The following is a 23,309-nucleotide window of genomic DNA, read 5'->3' as shown; positions in this document are numbered from 1 at the left end:
TAAAAGAAAAATAAAAGAAACAAAATAACTGCCTAACAATCTAACATAAAGTAGCTACAATCAAAAGACTTACTGGTCGAGTTGTTTGTTTGTTGTTAGATTCGCAAGATCCTTCAAGCTTGTGACAAGAATCCAACTAATGCTCACAACCTTCAGTATGATGAACACAACCCTTTTACCATTTGTGGAGCCTCATACAAGCCTCTCTACAGGTATAAACGTGTTCTGTAGTCTCGCTTTTTACTTCCTTATCACTTCTTGAATGGAAAGCAGTTTTCTCTCCTGGTTCTTTCCTTGAGATGTGGAAACATGACACAAGTGGAGGTGCAAAACACTGATAAACATTCGCACTAGCTTTGTGAGCCCACAAGGCAAGAACGAACTTGATTTAGCATGCAATTTGCTCTGCTGCAGTCTCTACCACTATTTTTGTTTTGTGCGGTAATGTTGATAATGCATCATCAATTCCAGCAATGACCATCTTCACCCTGTAAAAATGTTATTCAAGCTGTTATCCTAATTCTTCTTCGTACAAAATGTGATTTTATCATATTTCCAAATCCCCCTTTCTACCCATATCCCGCTGCACTACTCCCTTCCACTTGGGGATGCTACAGCATGTGTTTACCAGTTAGCCCCACAACAGGTTGAATTTATTGTTTATATTGTGTGTCCAGGGGCAAGCCTCAGGAGAAATGTCCTCTGTGTGGAGCGTCGTATTGTCCTGAATTCAAAGGAACAGTTTGTAATGTCTGCAAGGTGGCCGAAGTGGGCAAAGATGCTATTGGTCTCAGAGTCAGCCAATCACAGTTCAGATGAACTTCGCCAGTGGAACTTGATAGAGTCGGCACTTTCGAATACTAGGAGAAATGAACTAATACGGTGCTAAGAGAAACGTTTGTCAGCAAGCGTAGAAATAATCCAAGTGCTCTTACAAAAAAAAATGCCCTTCATTAAAGGCAACTACTGTACACACTGGCAAGCTCTTAACGCTAGAAGACCTAGAAGGGAGCATGGTGTTCAATGTGGTACAGGTCATTCAAGTATGTAGTTTAGAATATTAAGAAGGGCGTGGGACTAGGGACATGTAAAAGATGCATCAAGAAAGTGCAAAATGAATGGGTCTTACATGTATATGGCAAAATAATTGTTGTTATACCTTACCACCCTCCTTCCTATTACTTCGCTTAAGTTTGCTATTTTTACTTCCAGCCGCTCACAAAAAGTCAAAAAAGTAATGTTACTCATTGTCACTGTAATATTTAGGTATGAAAATTTATAAAGTAGCTCTTCCATTTGTGTTTAACTTTACTACAACAAAGAAATAGAATCAAAATAAACTCTTCTATTGATCAGTGTGCTACAAGTGTACTAAGTACTTTTTCCTGAGAAGGACAACAGCACTGAGTTTGACATTGGTATCACCAAATCAGTGGCATAGACTTCGCAAAGGCAGCTATAGATTTGAATAGCTAGGCATGGTGGCTGTTTGTTGCTGTTGCAATCGGAACAGAAAGTGGTACATAAACACTATAGAATACTTAAGTGTGACGTCAAAAAATTAATATTATTATTTTGCTTCTGAGCAATAGGCTCCTTTCCATATATTAAAATTCAGCTTGACAATGAGGCCAATAGGACACAAAGAAAGGAAATTGAATGATCATGTTTATTCATTTCTGTTGTTTATGCCCTCTGAACCTCGATATCAAGTTGAATTTTAAGGTTATCCTATACCTTTAGAGGTGTCTCGCGTTTAAGCGATGTAGCGCGTCCTGTTTAAACTGTAGATACCTAAACCCTTATATAAATTAAAGCTTATAGAGCTGGCTATCAAACTATACCAAGAATTTTGAAGTAAAATGAATTGTCGAATTTTTCACGACCTCTAAATGCGAGCGTCTGAATTACCTTTGTAAAAGCTACAAGTCAAAGCGCATTTTGTTTTTCGCTAAAATTTGCTCCTCAGTTTCCGGACCCAAAGCGCTAAAAAAACGTGTCTGCGTTTTGTCATATTCAATCGCAATGAAAAGTTGTGGAGCATTTTCGAAATAGGATGAAAAAAATGTGGAGTGATCGTACAAAAATCGCTCTCGGAGAAAAAATATTTCGAAAGAATAAATTCGCAGACACGTTTTTGTTGTTTATATGCGAAACTAGCTACTGTCCAAATTTAAAGGCAAACGACAAATTTCTTTTGAGCTTTAGCTCTTTGAAGTGGCTCCTCCAAGTGAAAAAAATTGATTTGAGAAAACAGCGCTAAAAATTCGGCAATTCATTTTTATTCAAAATTCTTGGTTTAGTCTGCGTAGCAGTCGCTTCTGTTTCCTTCAAGCTAAGCGGGGCAAGCGCGAGAGGGCATTGGGCAAAAAGGAGCAAAAAAAAAGTTCTTACATTTTGCGTTGAATACTTCATTACATTTTGCGTCGATGTTATTACATTTTGCGGCGTGTTTATTCATCACTGCTTTCATGTTGTTATTTATCTCGCGGCGGTAAAAATTTTTCAATAAAATTTGCTGGTAAAATGTTTAAACCTGCTAGCTCGTCTATTTCATCAATGATAGGTGCTTTATGGACTGTAAATTTTTGCCTTTTCTTTGCTTTGACGTAAAAATGAAAGCCAAAAATTCAAATAACCCGCCCCGAGAAAACATTTCGCGCACGGATATTACCATGGCTACAGTTTGACTGAAGTAAGAATTTTTCTTTCAATCAGCGCACGATTTGTACCTTATCCGTTTACTCTCTTAAACAAAAGGTTAGTATCGCGATAAAATAAACTAAATTCGATTTTGAAACGGCATTACGGCTTATAATGACGGCGTTGGGAGAAAATATACGGAATATATTTTCTCACAACTAGCCGTCACTATAAAGCCGTAATGCCGTCTCAAAATCGAATTTAGTTTATATTATTCACGACACTACAGGTGGGTCTCTGCAGATTTCTTTGAGCGATTGTTGTTGCTCTATAAAAATGCCAGTCTTTCATGAGGATTTGTTTTAAGTTTGGCACTGCTGGATGGTATTCTGTAACGAAAGGCAAGATTGGTTTGTTCTCCTTTGGGTTTTGAAGGAGTGCCAGTTTCCTGTTTTCAAACTGCACTTCTGAGAGGGTCCTTTCAACAAGATTCTCGGGATAACTTCTTTCCCGTAGGCGTGATTTAAGATTTTGAATTTGCTCCAAAAAATTTTTTAGAAGAGTTTGTTCCGAGAAGTGTCAGAGCTTCGCGTTTGATGAAGCCTTTTTTGACCCTTGGTGGGTGGCACGAAGAGAAGTGCGTATATTGAAGTGTTTCAGTAGGTTTAAAGTGCTTACTAACATCAAGAACTGAATTGCTTCTGAATCTTTCGCCCTTATAAATGTTTGTATCCAGAAATGTCGCTTCTGTTTCTGAAATTTCAGCCGTAAATTTCATTGTAAGGTGGTGTTTGTTTCCTTGCTCTATGAACTGCGTTATGTCCTCTCTGTTTAAAGTCCATAGGGGAAATATGTCGTCCATATTAATTGTTTCCAAATGAGCAGTTTTAATGCGTTATGGTTAACATCTCCGTTTCAACCTTAGCCATGAAGATATTGCTCAAAAGGTAGGGAAAAAGCAGCTAAGTCAGGTGTGATTTATAGTTTCCTCCCCGTGCATTAGTTGGGCATTTTTCACCATATCATCCTCCGTTGCGGGTGCCAGGCATTTGATGGCCTCGTCAATTTCACCTCACAACAACGTCGATTCGTTTTAATGGCCGTTTTTATTCTAAGGGACACATCCGTCTGGACGAGCTTAGGCATTTCTTGTTCGCCTATAGTATAAACACGGGCAAAAGTTCGGCCAAAACAAAGAGGTAAAGTGGAAAATGTAGTGATACATAAATGCAGAAAATAACTGGAAGTGTCATCTGAATGGACGATGATCAAAGAGATGGAACAAAACTCACATGATGGACGAAACGAAAGTAAAAATTGCGCAAAAAGATGAAAGAGGTTTTCATCCGATAATTTTAACTGAGTGCAACTATTTTGAGTTATCTGTATTTTTTTACAAGATTGATTTGCATGAACATTTTCCCTGCAGATAAAGTGGAACCCGGCTCTACAATTTCGACAACTAGTTCTAGTTTTGTCCTTTTCATAATTCATAGGCTTACACTGAAATTCCCACATTTTAATTGCCGGATAGTGTCTTACAAAGTGGATTAGAACATTATCTACACCTTTTAAACAACAAGAAGCTGTTTTCAGCTTATACTCGGGCCATATTTAACTGCGTTGCGCGTAAGCCTACAATCTTTTGGCAGTGGTAACCTCCAGCATCGCTAATTCCCCCAGAGATATATATACTGAGGCAATAAGTAACCACCAGATAGAATTGCATTTCTTGCAGTCAAATTAAAATACAGGGGAAAACGACATTTGTCATACGGATGCTTTTTAAAATCCCCGGGCTTTATTCCTTACGTTTTCACCATTCAATTGGAGACAGAAACCACTCTTGTACAGTCCGGATATTTATCCGTGAGACAATGACGGATCGTATTGTCAGGTGTGATCTAGAGTAACGTTACGCATCACGCGTAGGTTATCCTTGTACGTTTTTCAATGTTCCGCTGTTTATATTTATAAATGAAATACCGGGGAAAGCATTTGTTATTCACCAGAAAACGTTTCTACATTGGTACATGTGAGACACACGGGTATCTCTATTGGCCCGCGTGGTCATAGAGTGATTTAGTTGCCAAATTTTCGGTTAAACAAAACTAACCTTGAAGAACTAAAAAAAGGTAAGTAAATAAAAAAAAAACGATATAAACCTTTCAAATTTTTAAAGCCCTAGTAACGAAAAGATGAAATATGAATGGTTATAAAACTTCGAAAGCTAAAAGATACACAAAAGACACTTAAAAAATTGACATATAAACAGATTAAGTTTCTTCACGTCTGTTCATGTGAACCCAGGTCATGATGACCCCCAACAAAAAGAAAATAATAATAAAAATAGAAAAGAATTTGATAACGCAACCGAAAACTTAACTTGTGCCAACCGAGTACAAAAAAACAAGACCAAGAACTTAACTCGTGGCCTGAAACTTATCTCTCGGCCCATCGCGACCCCCTACCCTCGCCAAAAAAATAATAATAATAATTTGATAACGCAACCGAAAACTTATTTAAACTCATGCCGCGTTACGGCCCAAGTTATCAGCCTCAGATCCCCTCGGGCATAAAAGAGCTTAACACATGACTCCTGTGCTTTTGTGTTTACCGTCTTGGATACGGTTCATGCAAATGCACAGGATACAAAACAACAGCAAACGAAAACGTAACTTGAATATTTTAATTTCATTCAATTATTCTTTTTTTACAAGCTCCTGTCATTGAACACGCTAACGGGCTTTACTGAAGACTGTTCGATTAAAACTGCGGCGGGAATTTCCATGAAAATTTATGAAGAATTTACGAATTCTTTTAAGGTAACGATAAGGTTATGCCATTCAAACTTCTAAGCTAGACCCAAAGCGGTGTGGTCCTATCTTCAAAACACGTGTAGCCAGATAGACACCCTGTGTTGCTCGGCATTTTTATCTTCTCCAGCATAAAAAATGCTGCAGGCAAATCTCCTGGTTCTTTGGATACCCTTGATGACGGACCTAAGAAAACGAAAAGAATGAAATAAGACAATGAGTGTGCAAGAAACTCAAATGTTATTCATCTTTAATGGTGAGGCTCTTGCCACTTTTATTCCTGTTACAAAAAGTTGCGTACGTAAGGACAAGTCCTACGACGATCACTAGTTGAGGTTAATAAGAATGATATTACCATGTGAAGGTAAATTATGATCATCCGGGTGAGTAGGCAACGGTTAAGTGACGTTTGCTCTAAGTTAGTAAACCAGCTCTCCAGAGTGAGTCGTTGATAATAATTTCTACTGTAGAGAAACGCGCTTAGAAGAGCCCCAGTTGATTCTGTGGTTCGTTTGTAAATTTGGATGTGTGGCTACTAGGAATTTTCTTTCCTGCCGTTTTTCTCAGCTTTTACATGTAATAGCTATTTACAACTTACCTTTGGACTTAGTTGTTTTCGATTCCTCTTCCACCGTTTCGGGTGAGATTTCGTCTTGGAGCACAATCTGCCCAAAAAGCAATAAAGAGGAACAAGTTATAAAAAAAAAATCTAAAATAAAAAGAAATTGGCCTGAGTAGTTTTCGATTCACAGCCTGTACCTCTTCTTTCGCAGCAGACATTCTTGAACAACGATATGATGCGAAGTTCTCGCCTGATTGTTTGAAAAATGGATACTGAGAAAAATATCAATGCACGCACTTTCGAGGTTAAAACGCTTGTGGCAACATTAATCCTATGTTCGTGTTTTGTGTTATTAGACTTGTGATTTGGGCATGAAAAATGGGAGCTTTTTTTTATGTTACCCTTACATAAGTTTTATGTTACCAGCTTTGCTCGGCTAGACGGCTTTAAAAGCTGAGTACTCGTTTAAAGCAGCGCAGAAAATTCAAAACTCGAACTTTCGAGGGTAAAACGATTATGAAAGTTTTTACAATTGCATGTTAGTTGCATGACGGAATTTTATGCTGTCAGTATCATACGATGGTATTAGCTGACATCACACAGAATGGGTGTAATCACACAGCTTGCACAAGGGTGCGGCTATTCAAAGCGCACACTATCATAAAGCACGAGACAAGTTATATTTTCCAGCTGCCTTTGACTTTGCCCGTAGCACGAGTCAAGTTCGAGCCCGAGGTTCCGTTGTTTTGTTTTGTTCATCCTTTTGCTTCGTTTATGTGTTGATCAAAGGCTGGGATTGTGATTCTTACTTTCACAATGATGTGCTAACTGATGTTCGAAGCATTAAATATGTACGAGATATTATTATCGTGAACGCGATCGCTAGAATTCATTGTCGGTAGCAAATTAACCCCAGTCCTCACTCATTCTCGTCTTTTATAATTTTCCTGAAAGGGCTTGTCCAATGTTGTTGGTGACTAAAGCTTCAGTCACTATGCCTTGTGAAAGCCACGCGTTAGAATTAAAAATTTGGACGTTTACATTTTGGCAGTGAAGAGTACAGATTGTATTCTATGTTATCTTGTTATCCTCCCCACAATCAACACATAAACAGCAAACTATCTAAACATGTGGGAATCCTTTTCAAATCACGCCATTTCTTACCAATAAACACTCTCAAACAGACATATTACTCACTTATTTTGCCCTACCTCCATTACGGTATTATGAGTTGGGGAAACACCTACCCAAGCAGATTAACCAAAGTTCAAACAAAACAAAATAAATGTATACGCTGCATATTTTTTAGCCATGTAATAGAGAAAGCAGTGCATCTTACTTCAAGCTACCAGACATACTCAACAAAGACAACATTTTTAGACTTAAAATCTCCCAGTTGGCCCACAAAATCTCACAAAATGAAGCCAATATCCCTGAAGTATTTCAAACACCACCTCATAAAGGCGTCTGATATTCACTCACACAATACCAGGTATGCCTTAAATCTTAATTTTCATGTACCACGTGTAAGATCAAATTGTGGCAAACACGCATGGAAACATTATTTACATCACCTACTGAAACGTTTTGGCGGCCTTTTCTTATTCCACTGCAACTATGATATAAAAGACCTCACAATCTCTTCCAAATTCTATAGTGAACTGCTTCAGTGGTGGGCAGAGTTTCGTGACGAATTTTCTACAGAGAAACTTTGGCCCAATGTAATTTGGAATAACAAAGACATTTGTATAAATAATAGGCCAATATTCTACAAAACGTATTTTGAGTCAGGTTTTATTGAGGTAACAGATCTTCTATTCGATTTTAATATTACCGAATCCTTTAATACTATTTCAAAAAAGATTGATAAAACAAATTTTCTAGTCTGTGCAGGTCTCAGACATGCTATACCGTCCCACTTAAAATCAAAATCAAAAACTGATAATCACACCTTTTTGGCAGGGCCACCTTCCCTGATAATTAATAACAACGCTTTTGATATTTTAAGGAAAAAGTCAAAAGACTATTACACACTGATTATAAGCAAAAAAGCACAATTTTCTAAACACTCGTTAGTTTTGAAACGTGATTTTAATTTAAGCGAAGATCAATTAGAAAAAGTGTTTATTTTACCTCATATTGTATGTTCCGAGCCTTATGTTAAGGCCTTTCAATACAAGGTCCTTAACTCTATACTATACACTAATACCAAATTATATAAGATAGGATTTATTACAGACAATAAATGTTCCTTTTGTAAGTCTGAACCGGAAACACTGTTACACCTTCTTTTCGACTGCGTATACTCGAAACGTTTTTGGAAAGATTTTGAATTTTATTTTTATTCGTTATCAAAAGAATTCTTTCATCTCAGTTGGCAAGATGTTTTAATAGGTATTATTTCTTCAGAATGCCCCTTACTGAACTACTTTTTATTGATAGCTAAATTGTATCTGTGGGATTGCAGAAGATCTCAAATACTCCCTTGCTTAACTGGGTTTAAGGTTAAGATCAAAATTAAATTTGAAACAGAAAAATATATCTGTACTCAGAACAACACCCTTATTAAATTTAACAAAAAATGGGCAACGATCTGTCCTCTTTAATTTTCATATTTATGTTTTATTAAATTCTTTACGTAACATTATTAATTTATAATACGTAAATTGTAGTTTTAATAAATAACAGGGAAGGAAGATAAATGATAAGTGTATTATAATTAAGTTTTTTTTTTTTGTTAGCAGTTGTTCTAATTAGTGTTATAGGCATTGTGCAAACTCCATTTTTTTGTATTGTTAATAGTAAATTGATTGTATGTAGCTTTTCTTTTCATAACTTCTAATTTTCTTTGTGCATAGACTATATTTTGAAAATGTGAGTAGTGCAATTTAGGTTTAGTTATTGTAAGTTATGCTACGGTATTGTAAGTAACGCGTGGTATTGTTTAATTAGTAAGAAATGTTAGTATTGTAAGTTATGTTATGTTGTGAATAAACTTGAATTAATTAAAAAAAATAAATAAAATAAAAAAAAAAATTGTGGCAAACACACATTTAAGTTTGTTATAAGCTCCTACCAACATAAAACCACATGGCTTCTTTCAGTTTAAAGAACAATACAAAATTACTAGCGATCTATTACGAATGCCGTCCTCTGATTGGCTACGCTACCCGCTATCTAATCTGTGATAGATAGTGAGTAGCAGTTGTCAACAAAATTCAGCCCGCTTCTTCGCGTTTTCAAAGTGTCTGTAAGGAGGATTTTGGTTAATTTACTTCTTAAGTTTTGAACGACTGGTAGATTTTTACCAAAACAATTAGATTATTTGCTCTCGATTTCTATGCGTGATAGCTGATGAGGGCGATCATGCGATAGAAATCTCGAGCTCATTGCTTAATTGTAACGTATATTTTAATATAAAAGTGACAGGTCCATATGATCGTCCATAGTTGCCATGCCAACAAGCACACACTATTATTAGTATTTCCATTTATAATATAGCGGTGGTTAGCTTGAAAGCTAAGCTCCTCTGACCACCGTACGCTTCTACCAAAGCCATTAACTTCTTTCTTTTCTCCTTTTATTTGTTCTTTTATTCCTATGTTCCTATACACAATGTAAATTCTATATCCAAGTGTAAATAAACTGAAACTGAAACTGGTTGTCCTGTGGATGCAATAAGATGGCGCTTGAATCAGGCAGGTAATACTTCGATCATCACCGTCCGTTTTCTCAGTCGTGGAAATGGGATCTCTGCTTCGGACGGTTGTCGCATATCTTTCCACATTTAAGTAGCAATACAGGCCACGATGCGTCACAAAAGTTGTAATGTGTCAGGCTGTCTTCGCTGAGAAAGTATGGTGGAACCCCACTTTAAGTCGACCTTAGTGAAAACTGTGCTGCCATCTAAATTATGTAAAAGTTCTTCTAAGGTCGAAATAGGATACCTTTCTCTGACAAATGCTTCATTGGCGCGACGCATTTCTACACAAACACTGACATCACCATTACCCTTCGGTACCACCACTGAAGGAGAAATCCAACCATATGGACCTTCCGGCACCTCCTTTATGATGTCTTCTTCCCTGAACAGCTCATCCAGTTTCTTGTCAACCTTCTCAAGTAGGCCAAACGGTTTTTCGCGAACTGGCTGTGCAACTGGTCTTACGGACTCACATGAACCTTGAGCTGAAAATCTTTGAGACGACCAATCCCCGTTAATAAATCTTGATATTTTCCTCGAATGTCACCCTCAGAGTGTTCGCTCACAACACTGTTCGCTTGAAGAGGACCAACATGCAATAATTCGAGTATCTCCGCAGTTTCCCGCCCTAACAAAGTGTGTCCACCACCCTTGATTACAACGAAATCGGCTTGACAGTTAGCATTAGTACTAGGCGATACAACAGTCGCAGAGGACGTTCCAAGAGTCGGTAGTGGCTCCGTACCTCCGTAAGCAAACAACACTTTAGCAGAACTGCGACACTCGCACTGAATTCCCTTCGTTTTCAGCCAGTTCCACGTTTGCTGACCCATTAGATTGCACGTAGCTCCAGAGTCAATCAGCACATTTGTCAAGTCTACTCCACCAACAGTGAGAGTCACCACGCTATTATCAAAACTCGGACGATCACTATTTTGGTCAACTGTGAATGCGAAGTCAGGACTCTGTCTATTTTAACCAGCTGAAAAACGTTCGCCCTCAGCGAAGTTTGCTTCAGTGCCCCTCTCGCGTCCACTACGATAACTTCCACCAGTCCCGGATTTCCTCTCGAACTTTCCTCTGCCATTCAGGCGATGAACTTGCGAACACTTAAATGGAAAATGTCCGATTTTGCCACACTTCCTGCGTTCCTCCCGCGAGCAGCATTTTTCCCGCCAACGGCGTTCACTTGACTGGAGCTTGAATTTGCTTCCATGTCTTTCAACTGATGAGTAACCGCTTCTTGTGCCCTGCCAACCTTTCATAGAGAATCCAAAGTCACCGCGCCGTCCTGCCTGTTCCAGAAACTTTCTTCGTAGATTACTGGAATAGCACTTATCGATCAACTGGTCACGAAAATAATCGTCGACTTCAGATTCGCCGAAGTCGCAACTCGCCGCCCGTTGCCGAAGCTTGCACACGAACTGGTCCACTGTTTCATTGCTAGCTTGAGAAATCTGCCTGAACAAGTGCCTCTCGAATGGGACATTCGCTTTGGGAACAAATTATTCAGCTAGTACTTTCATCGTGTTCTCGTAATAGTGATCTCGTCCTCGCTGACCAGTGTAGTAAAATAAATTTCCTGAACGTCCACACCCGCTGCATGTAACAAAAGAGCTCGTTTTTGCACGTCATCCGTTACTCCTTTTCCCGTGAGATACAACTTAAACGTACGCTTTTACTTCTTCCAACTTTGACTAATACCGTGTGGATCGCCTTTCGTATCGAACGACACCAACGAACCGACATCCAACGAAATCTTTAGCGAAGAACCGCTTGATTCCGTTCCGCTACTTGGTTCCGCTACGCCTTAAATTGCCGACCCGTCTATTCTCGAATCTTGGAAAAAAAATCCTCGTCGCCAATGTAGAGTTTCAGGGGCGTCGGTTTAGAGATCTCATCTAGAACAACTTTAGTGATAATTCACTCTAACTTATATACCGTTGACATATAATTATTCATAAATGTAATCCTCGCATTTCTGCCGACATAACCGACACATTCTCGCGCTTAATACATTCCAGCTCATTTATAACACACCTTATTGTTTATTCAAGACACTACAGGCGGGTCTTTGCAGATTTATTTGAGCGATTGTTGTTGCTCAAAAAATGCCAGCCTTTCATGAGGATTTGTTTTAAGTTTGGCACTGCTCTGTGGTATTGTGTAACGAAAGGCAAGATTAGTTTGTTCTCCTTTGCTTTTTGAAGGAGTGCCAGTTTCCTGTTCTAAGAGGGTCCTTTGAACAAGATTCTCGGGATAACCTTTTTCCCGTAGGCGTGATTTAACATTTTGAATTTGCTCTTCAAATATTTATTTTCTGATAAGTGTCAGAAGTGTCAGAGCCTCGTGTTTGACGAAGCCCTTTTTTACCCTTGGTGGGTGGCATGAAGAGAAGTGCGTATATTGAAATGTTTCACGCAGTAGGTTTAAGTGCTTACTCACATCAAGACCTGAATTGCTTCTAAATCTTTCGCCATTATAAATGTTTGTATCCAGAAATGTCGTTTCTGTTTCTGAAATTTGGGTGGTTGTTTGCTTGCTCTATGAACTGCATTATCTCCTCTCTGTTTAAAGTCCATAGGGAAAATATGTCGTCTATATCATGATGATATATTGTTTCCAAATGAACAGTTTTAATGCGCTATGGTTTTAAATCTCCGTTTCAACCTTAGCCATAAAGATATTGCTCAAAAAGTAGGAATAAAGTAGCTAAGTCAGGTGTGATTTATCGTATCCTCCCCGTGCATTAGTTGGGAATTTTTCACCATATCATCGTCCGTTGCGGGTGCCAGGTATTTGATAGCCCCGTGAATTTCACCTCACAACGACCTCGATTCGTTTTAATGGTCGTTTTTATTCTAGAGGACACATTATCCGTCTGGACGAACTTGGGCAAACAATTGTTGTCCGTCTATAGTATAAACACGGGCACAAGTTCGGCCAAAACAAAGAGGTAAAGTGGAAAATCTAGTGATACATAAATGCAGAAAATAACTGGAAGTGTCATCTGAATGGACGATGATCAAAGAGATGGAACAAAACTGTCACATGATGGACGAAACGAGAGTAAAAATTGCGTAGAAAGATGAAAGAGGTTTTCATCAGATATTTTTAACTGAGTGCCAGCAACTATTATTGATTATCTGCATTTTTTACAAGATTGATTTGCGTGAACATTTTCCTTGCAGATAAAGTGGAACCCGGCTCTACAATCTCGACAACAAGTTCTAGCTTAATCCTTTCAATAATTCATAGCTAACACTGAAATTCCCACATCTTAATTGCCGGATAGTGTCTTACAAAGTGGATCAGAACATTATCTACTCCTTAAACAATCAGCCTCAGATCTGCTCGGGGATAAAAGAGCTCAACACATGACTGCTGTGCTTTTGTGTTTACCGTCTTGGATGGAGTTCATGCAAATGCACAGGATACAAAATAACAGCAAACGAAAACGTAACTTGAATATTTTAATTTCATTCGATCATTCTTTCTTTTACAAGCTCCTGTCATTGAACACGCTAACGGGCTTTACTGAAGACTGTTCGATTAAATCTGCGGCGGAAATTTCCATGAAAATTACCTTAAAAGAATTTGTGGCAAATTCTTTTAAGGTAACGATGGGGTTATACCATTTAAACTACTAATTTAGACCAATAGGTGTGGTCAGGAGCCAAACAAGGTTCTATCTTCAAAACACGTGTAGCCAGATAGACACCCTGCGTTGCTCGGCATTTTTATCTTCTCCAGCATTAAAAATGCTGCAGGCAAATCTCCTCGATCTTTGGATACCCTTGATGACGGACCTAAGAAAACGAAAAGAATGAAATAAGACAATCAGTGTGCAAGAAACTCAAATGTTATTCATCTGTAATGGTGAGGCTCTTGCCACTTTTATTCCTGTTACAAAAAGTTGCGTATGTAAGGACAAGTCCTACGACGCTTAATAGCTTAGGACCACTTACTAGTTAAGGCTAATAAGAATTATATTACCATATGAAGGTAAATTAATATCATCTGCGTGAGTAGGCAACGGTTAAGTGACGTTTGTTCTAAGTTAGTAAACCAGCTTTCTAGAGTGAGTCGTTGATAATAATTTCTACTGTAGATAACGCACTTGAAAGAGCCCCAGTCGATTCTGTGGCTTGTTTGTAAGTTTTGATGTGTGGCTACTAGGAATTTTCTTTCCTGACGTTTTCTCAGCTTTTAATAACTATTTACAACCTACCTTTAGACTAAGTTGCTTTCGATTCCTCTTCCACCGTTTCGGGTGAGATTTCGTCTTGGGGCACTATCTGCGCAAACAGCAATAAAGAGGAGCAAGTTATGAAAAATAAACTAAGGTAAAAAGAAATTCGCTTGAGTAGTTTTTGATTCACACAGCCTGTACCTCTTCTTTTGCAGCAGACATTCTTGCACAACGATATGGTGCGAACTTCTCGCTTGATTCAGTTTCAAAAATGGATACTGAGAAAAATATCGATGCACGCACTTTCGAGGTTAAAACGCTTGTGGCAACATTAATCCTATGTTCGTGTTTTCTGTTATTAGTCTTGTGATTTGTGAATGAGAATATGGGACTTTTTTGATGTTATGTTACCAGCGTTGCCCGCCTAGACGGGTTGGAAGCTGAGTACTCGTTTAAAGCAGGCCAGAAAATTCGAAACTCGAACTTTCGAGGGTAAAACGATTATGGAAGTTTTTAAAATTGCATGTTAGTTGCATGACGGAATTTTATGCTGTCAGTATCATACGATGGTATTAGCTGACATCACACAGAGTGGGTGCATGTGATCACACAGCTTGCACAAGGGTGGGGCTATTCAAAGCGTACACTATCATAAAGCACGAGACAAGTCATACTTTCCAGCTGCCTTAGCACATTCCTTCGACTTTGCTCGTAGCACGAGTCATATTCAAGCCTGAGTCAGTTTCCGTTCTTTTTTTCCTCATCCTTTTGCTTCATTTTGTGTTGATCAAAGGCTGGGATTGTGATTCTTGCTTTCATAATGATGTGCTAACTGATGTTCGAAGCATTAAAAACATGAACGAGATATTATTATCGTGAACGCGATCGCGAGAATTCATTGTTGGTAGCAAATTAACCCCATTCCTCACTCATTCTCGTCTTTTATAATTTTCCTGTAAGGGCTTGTCCAATATATGTTGTTGGTGACTAAAGCTTCAGTCACTATGCCTTATGAAACCCACGTGTTAGGAAAATTAAAAATTGTCATGGCCGTCTACATTTTGGCCGTGAAGGGTACAGATTGTATTCTATGTTATCCTGTTTTCCTCCACACATTCAACACATAAACAGCAAAATATCTAAACATGTGGGAATCCTTTTCAAATTACGCCATTTCTTACCTATAAACACTCTCAAACAGATATATTACTCAATTATTTTCCCCTACCTCCATTACGACATTATGAGTTGGAGAAACACCTACCCAAGCAGATTAACCAAAGTTCAAACAAAACAAAATAAATGTATAACCTCCAAATTTTTTAGCTATAACAGAGAAAGCAGTGCATCTTACTTCAAGCTACTAGACATACTCAACATAGACAACATTTTTAGAATTTAAACCTTCCTGCTGGCCCACGAAATCTACATACATACATACCTACATACATACGTACATACATACATACATACATACATACATACATACATACATACATGCATGCATGCATGCATGCATGCATGCATGCATGCATACATACATACATGCATACATACATACATACATACATACATAAACTTTATTTAGACACGGTAAAAACATCAGTTAGAAGATAAAAATTTAAAATTAAAACTGATTTACATGTTTGCCGCGTGGGAGTACGAGGAGGACAATTGGCGATCTATCTCATTTATAAAATTAGTAAAAGATCTAATGGCTCTGACGTTAGATGGAAGGCTGTTCCACAAATGTGCCCCACTGTAGCAGAAACTATGTTTCAAAAAATCGGTACGAGGCTTAGGCAGAGCCAATTTATTGTCACTATTTCTAAGTCCATAGTCCGTGCTGAAGGGCTTAAATAGGCCTTTCAGGTACTCCGGAGATTGATCATTTAAAGTTTTAAACATGATTTTCAATATTTGCTTCTTGCTTCTGGTACAGAGATTATCCCATCCCAGCTTACTGCGTAGGGCGGTAGCGCTAGAATAGTAATCTGACTTCGTTATGACCCGAATGGCGCGATTTTGAAGTTTTTGTAATTTGTCAGCTAATTCGTTGCTGAGACAGTCCCACACAGGACAGCAATAATCAAAATATGGTTCAATAAGGGCTCTATATAGTAATATTGTTGTATCGTCGCAAATGAACGGCCTCAGTCTTTTAAGTGCACCTATGCCAGAGGAGATAATCTTGGCAGTCTCATTAACATGTTTGGACCACCAAAAGATTTTGATCGATGTAAAGTCCTAAGGATTTGGTGTGGGGCACTCTATCAATTTCGTGACCTTCAATTTGTACAGTAAGTGAATGGCCAATTGTAGTACTAGCAAGTCTCTGCCGTGAGCCTATCAACATTAATTCCGTTTTGGCAATATTCAGGCTGAGCTTATTTACATTGAGCCATTCATGAAGGTTAGCTAGTTCAGTGTTTAGTACTGATTCAAGCTCTGGTAAGCTGCTGGCGGCAATGCTGGTACTTGTATCGTCGGCGTACATTCGTGGTAACGCCTTACTTAGACAGTTCGGCAAATCGTTAATATAGATCAGGAAAAGAAGTGGACCAATGAGGCTTCCCCTCTCACAAAATGAAGCCAATATTCCTGAAGTATTTCAAACAGTACCTCATAAAGGCGTCTGATATTCACTCACACAATACCAGGTATGCCTCAAATCTTAATTTTCATGTACCACGTTTAAGATGCAAATTATGGCAAACATTTGAGTTTGTTTTAAGCAAAATCTGGGAAGAGACTCCTACTTACATAAAAACCACATGGCTACTTACAGTTCAAGGAACAATATAAAAGAATTCTGCTTAACTCTCAAGGGTAACATAACTATTTAGTATAAATCTACTAGCGATCTGTTATGAATGCCGACCACTGATTGGCTACGCTACCCGCTATCTATTCTGTGATAGTGAGTAGCAGTTGTCAACAAAATTCAGCCCGCTTCTTCGCGTTTTCAAAGTGTCTGTAAGGAGTATTTTGGTTAATTAACTTGTTAAGTTTTGAACGACTAGTAGATTTTTACCAAAACAGTTAGATTATTCGCTCTCGATTTCTATACCTGATAGCTGATGAGGGCGATCAAAAATCGATAGCGATAGAAATCTCGAGCTCATTGCTTAATTGTTACGTATATTTTAATATAAAAGTGACAGGTCCATATGATCGTCCATAGTTGCCATGCCACCAAGCACACACTATTATTGGTATTTCCATTTATAATATAGCGGTGGTTAGCTCGAAAGCTAAGCCCCTCTGACCACCGTACACTTCTAGCAAATCCGTTAACTTCTTTCTTTTCTCCTTTTATTTGTTATTTTATTCCTATGTTCCTATACACAATGTAAATACTATATCCAAGTGTAAATAAACTGAAACTGAAACTGGTCACCTTCCTATGGATGCAATAAGATGGCGCTTGAATCAGGCAGGTAATACTTCGATCATCACCGTCCGTTTTCTCAGTCGTGGAAATGGGATCTCTGTTTCGGACGTTTCACGCATATCTTTCCAAATTTAAGTAGCAATGCAGGCCACGATGCGTCACAAATGTTGTGATGTGTCGGCTGTCTTCGCTGAGAAGGTATGGTGGAACCCCACTTTAAGTCGACCTTGGTGAAAACTGTGCTGCCATCTAAATTATGTAAAAGTTCTTCTACGGTCGGAATTGGATACCTTTCTCTGACAAATGCTTCATTGGCGCGACGCATTTCTACACAAACACTGACATCACCATCACCCTTCGGTACCACCACTGAAGGAGAAATCCAACCACATGGACCTTCCGGCACCTCCTTTATGATGTCTTCTTCCCTGAACAGCTCATCCAGTTTCTTGTCAACCTTCTCAAGTAGGCCAAACGGTTTTTCGCGAACTGGCTGTGCAACTGGTCTTACGGACTCACATGAACCTTGAGCTGAAAATCTTTGAGACGACCAATCCCCGTTAATAAATCTTGATATTTTCCTCGAATGTCACCCTCAGAGTGCTCGCTCACAACACTGTTCGCTTGAAGAGGACCAACATGCAATAATTCGAGTATCTCCGCAGTTTCCCGCCCTAACAAAGTGTGTCCATCACCCTTGATTACAACGAAATCGGCTTGACAGTTAGCATTAGTACTAGGCGATACAACAGTCGCAGAGAACATTCCAAGAGTCGGTGATGGCTCCGTCCCTTCGTAAGCAAACAAGTTTAGCAGAACTGCGAGACTCGCACTGAATTGCCTTCGTTTTCGACCAGTTCCACCTTTGCTGACCCATTAGATTGCACGTAGCTCCAGGTCAATCAGCACATTAGACAAGTCTACTCCACCAACAGTGAGAGTCACCACGCTATTATCAGAACTCGGACGATCACTATTTTGGTCAACTGTGAATGCGAAGTCAGGACTCTGTCTATTTTAACCAGCTGAAAAACGTTCGCCCGCAACAAAGTTTGCTTCAGTGCCCCTCTCGCGTCCAGTACGATAACTTCCGCCAGTCCCGGATTTCCTCTCGAACTTTCCTCTGCCATTCAGGCGATGAACTTGGGAGCACTTCAAATAAATTGAAAATGTCCGATTTTGCCACACTTCCTACCGGCCTGGTCGTGTGCTGGGCATTTCTTATCCCCTGCAAAATGTCCTTCTCGGCCAACCCATCACAGATCTTCGGTTTCTTGTTATCTTTCCTGCCAAACGCTTTTTTCGCATCGCCCACGTTCCTCGCACCACCCGCATTTCTCGCACCGGCAGCACTTTTCCCGCCAACGGCGGTCACTTGACTGGAGCTTGAATTTGCTTCCATCTCTCAGGCAACTGACGACTAACTGCTCTTTGTGCCCTGCCAACCTTTCATAGAAATCCAAAGTCACTGCACCGTCCTGTTCCAGAAACTTCCTACGTAGGTTACTGGAATAGCACTTATCGATCAACTGGTCACGGAAATAATCGTCTTCAGATTCGCCGAAGTCGCAACTCGCCGCCCGTTGACGAAGCTCATTGCACACGAACTGGTCCACTGTTTCGTTGCTAGCTTGAAAAATCTGCCTGAACAAATGTCTGTCGAATGGGACATTCGTTTCGGGAACGAAGTAATTATCTAGTACTTTCATTTGTCCACGAAGTAGTGATCTCGTGCTCGCTGATCAGTGTAAAATAAATTTCCTGAACGTCCACACCCGCTGCATGTAACAAGAGAGCTAGTTTTTGCGCGTCATTCGTTACTCCTTTTCTTGTAAGATATAACTTAAACGAATGCTTTTACTTCTTTCAACTTTGACTAATACCGCGTGGATTGCCTCTCGTATGGAACGACACCAACGTACCGACATCCAACGATATCAGTACCGAAGAACCGCTCTATTCCGCTCCGCTACTTGGTTGCGCTACGCCCGATTCACCACCAGGCATCTTTTAACTGATTAACCATTAAATTACGTACCCATCGATTCTTGAATCCTGGAATTAAAAATCCTCGTCGCCAATGAAGAGTTTCAGGTACGTCGGTTTAGAGATCACATCTAGAACAACTTTTAGCGATAAGTCACTCTAACTTATATACCGTTGACATATAATTATTCACAAATGTAATCCACACATTTCTGCACATGACACATTCACGCGCTTAAAGTGTATATGACGCAAAATCTTTTATTAGCTTATTAGGAAGAGCTTTTAAAATAGTGAAGAATGACATTTCTTTTATTGTAATAGCATTCTTGGTTGCCGAGTTATTCAAGATTTTGGTTTATGCAAAGTAGAGGACTTGTGACGTCACAAGGTGGGCACAAAATGATGTAAAATAAAAGAAATGGAATATCTCTTAAGCCTTTTTCTGTATAGAACTGAAACTTTGTAGAGTTGTTATACTCATCACAAAGTTTCATGATATGATCCACTGTGACATTTCCATGGAAACACAATGGGCTCCAGGCCTCACCATCCAAAAGACAAAATCAGAGTTTCCCTTCCCAAGAAGCGCTATTTGCTCTTGATGTTTATTCAGTGGGTATGAGCAAATTTGGACATTACACAGCACAAGTATAAGAAATTCTGTTTGACTGTGGAGCAATAAATAAGGCATTTGTCATTTTGGGAAGGTAGAGGTCTGGTAACGAGCACGTTGCTATGGTGACATCATAACCACTATGACAATGTGTAGTTCTGTCAGCACAACAATCCTGCAAAATTTCAACCCTTTAGATGTAGTATTTGCACAGATATTCCAAATTTTGTGATTTCCCTTCATTTTGTGTCCACCTTGTGACGCCACAAGTTGTCTAATTTGCATAAACCAAAATCTTGAATAACTCGGCAACCAAGAATGCTATTGCAATAAAATAAATGCCATTCTTCATCATTTTGAAAGCTCTTCCTAATAAGCTAATAAAATATTTCGCGTCATATACGCTTTAAGGCATTCCAGCTCAATTATAACACATCTTATTGTTTATTCACGACACTACAGGCAGGTCTTTGCAATTTTTTGGGCGATTGTTGCTGCTTTATAAAAATGCCAGTCTTTCATAATGATTTGTTTTAAGTTTGGCACTGCTGGGTGGTATTGTGTAACAAAAGGCAAGATTCGTTTGCCTTCCTTTGCTTTTTGAAGGAGTGCAAGTTTCCTGTTTTCAAACTGCACTTCTGAGAGGTTTTTTTGAACAAGGTTCTCAGGATAACCTCTTTCCCGTAGACGTGATTTAAGTTTTTGAATTTGCTCTTCAAATATATTTTTAGAAGAGTTTGTTCTGAGAAGTGTCAGAGCTTCGCGTTTGATGAAGCCTTTTTTGACCCTTAGGGGGTGGCATGAAGAGAAGTGCGTATATTGAAATGTTTCAGTAGATTTGAAGTGCTTACCCACATCAAGAACTGAATAATGTTTGTATCCAGAAATGTCGTTTCTCTTTCTGAAATTTCAGCCATGAATTTAATTGTCGGGTGGTGTTTGTTTGCTTCCTATGTGAACTGCATGATCTCCACGCTGTTTAAAGTCCATAGGGAAAATATGTCGTCTATTTAACAATTATTCGCCTCAGGCTCAGTGAATATTGTCGAATAATCCCCTCGACTTCGTCTAGGGGATTATTCGACAATATCCACTTCGCCTTCGGCGAATAATTGTTAAATGGTTTTAAATATCCGTTTCAACCTTAGCCATGAAGATATTGCTCAAAAAGAAAGGAAAAAGTGGTTAAGTCAGGTGTGATTTATAGTATCCTTCCCGTGCATTAGTTGGGCATTTTTCACCATATCTCACCTCACAACAACGTCGATTCGTTTTAATGGCCGTTTTTATTCTGGGGGACACATTATCCGTTTGGACGAACTTGGGCAAGCATTTGTTGTTCGGCCAAAGTATAAAGACGGGCACCGGTTACAGCCAAGTGATACTTCAATGCAGAAAATAACTGAAAGTGTCATCTGAATGGACGATGATCAAAGAGATGGAACAAAACTGTCACATGATGGACGAAACGAAAGTAAAAATTGCATAGAAAGATGAAATAGGTTTTCATCAGATATTTTTAACTGAGTGCCAGCAACTATTATTGATTATCTGCATTTTTTACAAGATTGATTTGCGTGAACATTTTCCCTGCAGACAAAGTGGAACACGGCTCTACAACTTCGACAACTAGTTCTAGTTTAGTCCTTTCAATAATTCATAGGCTTACACTGAAATTCCCACATCTTAATTGCCGGATAGTGTCTTACAAAGTGGATCAGAACATCATCTACTCCTTAAACAATTAGCTTCAGTTCCGCTCGGGCATAAAATAGCTCAACACATGACTGCTGTGCTTTTGTGTTTACCGTCTTGGATGCAGTTCATGCAAATGCACAGGATACAAAACAACAGCAAACGAAAACGTAACTTGAATATTTTAATTTCATTCGATCATTCTTTCTTTTACAAGCTCCTGTCATTGAACACGCTAACGGGCTTTACTGAAGACTGTTCGATTAAAACTGCGGCGGAAATTTCCATGAAAATTTGTGAAGAAATTACAAATTCTTTTAAGGAAGCGATAAGATTATGCCATTTAAACTACTATTCCAAAGCACATATTGTGTCTCTATCTTCATAATGCGAGTAGCCAGATAGACAACCTGTGTTGCTCGGCACTTTTATCTTCTCCAGCATTACAAATGCTGCAGGCAAATCTCCTGGTTCTTTGGATACTCTTGATGACGGACCTAAGAAAACGAAAAGAATAAAATAAGACAATCAGTGTGCAATAAACTCAAATGTTATTCGTCTGTAATAGTGAGGCTCTTGCCACTGTTATTCCTGTTACAAAAAGTTGCGTATGTAAGGACAAGTCCTACGACGATTAAGAGCTTAGGACCACTCACTAGTTGAGGTTAATAAGAATTATATTACCATGTAAAGGTAAATTAAGATCATCCGGGTGAGTAGGCAACGGTTGAGTATCGTTTCTTCTAAGTTAGTAAACCAGCTTTCTAGAGTGAGTCGTTGATAATAATTTCTACTGTAGATAACGCACTTGGAAGAGCCCCAGTCGATTCTGTGGTTTGTTTGTAAATTTGGATGTGTGGCTACTAGGAACTTTCTTTCCTGACGTGTTTTTCTCAGCTTTTAAGAACTATTTACAACTTACCTTTTGGACTTAGTTGTTTTCGATTCCTCTTCCACCGTTTCGGGTGAGATTTCGTCTTGGAGCACAATCTGCGCAAACAGCAATAAAGAGAAACAAGTTATGACAAAAAAAAAACAACAAATAAAAAAAAAATTCGCCTGAGTAGTTTTCGATTCACAGCCTGTACCTCTTCTTTTGCAGCAGACATTCCTGCACAACGATATGGTGCGAACTTCTCGTCTGATTGTTTGAAAAATGGATACCGAGAAAAATATCAATGCACGCACTTTCGAGGTTAAAACGCTTGTGGCAACATATATCATATGTTCGTGTATTGTGTCATTTGTCTTGTGATTTGTGCAGGACAATATGGGATTTTTTTTTTTTTATCTTACCTTGTGATCACTGAAATGTAAAAGTTTTAAGTGTTATGTTACCAGCGTTGCCCGCCTAGACGGGTTTGAAAGCTGGCCAGAAAATTCGAAACTCGAACTTTCGAGGGTAAAACGATTATGGAAGTTTCTTAAATTTCATGTTACTTGCGTGATGGAATTTTATGCTGTCAGTATCATACGATGGTATTGGGTGACATCACACAGAGTGGGTGTGATCACCCAGCTTGCACAAGGGTGCGGCTATTCAAAGCGCACACTATCATAAAGAACGAGAACGAGCCCGAAGTTATACTTTCCAGCTGCCTTAGCACAAGTTCGAGTCAGTTTCCGTTCTTTTGTTTTCTTCTTTCTTATGCTTCGTTTATGTGTTGATCAAAGGCTGGGATTGTGATTCTTGCTTTCATTA

The 23,309-nt window shown here is 38.9% G+C and overlaps 1 protein-coding gene and 1 long non-coding RNA gene across 6 annotated transcripts in view; one reads left to right on the top strand and one right to left on the bottom strand.

The window, feature by feature from the left end:
• Window positions 1-1,360, top strand: part of LOC146467650 (coatomer subunit alpha-like) — a 32,726-nt gene extending 31,366 nt beyond the window's left edge. The window contains exons 38-39 of the mRNA XM_085125171.1: window positions 100-212; window positions 678-1,360. Of these exons, the coding sequence (XP_084981297.1) occupies window positions 100-212; window positions 678-819 (255 nt within the window). The 3' untranslated portion in view covers window positions 820-1,360. The remainder of the gene's footprint in view (window positions 1-99; window positions 213-677) is intronic.
• Window positions 1,361-5,318: 3,958 nt separating this feature from the next.
• LOC146467649 (uncharacterized) lies at window positions 5,319-22,867 on the bottom strand. 5 transcript variants are annotated; one of them, XR_014867630.1, is made up of 3 exons: window positions 22,696-22,810; window positions 6,058-6,124; window positions 5,319-5,645 (listed from the first exon to the last, which is right to left on the bottom strand). It is a non-coding gene; the product is annotated as an uncharacterized LOC146467649 (long non-coding RNA). The 5 variants fall into 5 exon arrangements; XR_014867629.1 differs by lacking the exon at window positions 22,696-22,810 and adding an exon at window positions 14,118-14,287; XR_014867628.1 differs by lacking the exon at window positions 22,696-22,810 and adding an exon at window positions 6,219-6,382.
• Between the last annotated feature and the right edge of the window lie 442 nt (window positions 22,868-23,309).

This window comes from Pavona decussata, unplaced genomic scaffold (assembly GCF_977016875.1).
Source record: "Pavona decussata unplaced genomic scaffold, jaPavDecu1.1 SCAFFOLD_134, whole genome shotgun sequence".
Classification (NCBI taxonomy): Eukaryota; Metazoa; Cnidaria; class Anthozoa; order Scleractinia; family Agariciidae; genus Pavona; species Pavona decussata.
The sequence above is the reverse complement of the archived record's forward strand: the minus strand, read 5'-3'. Positions and strand labels throughout refer to the sequence as shown.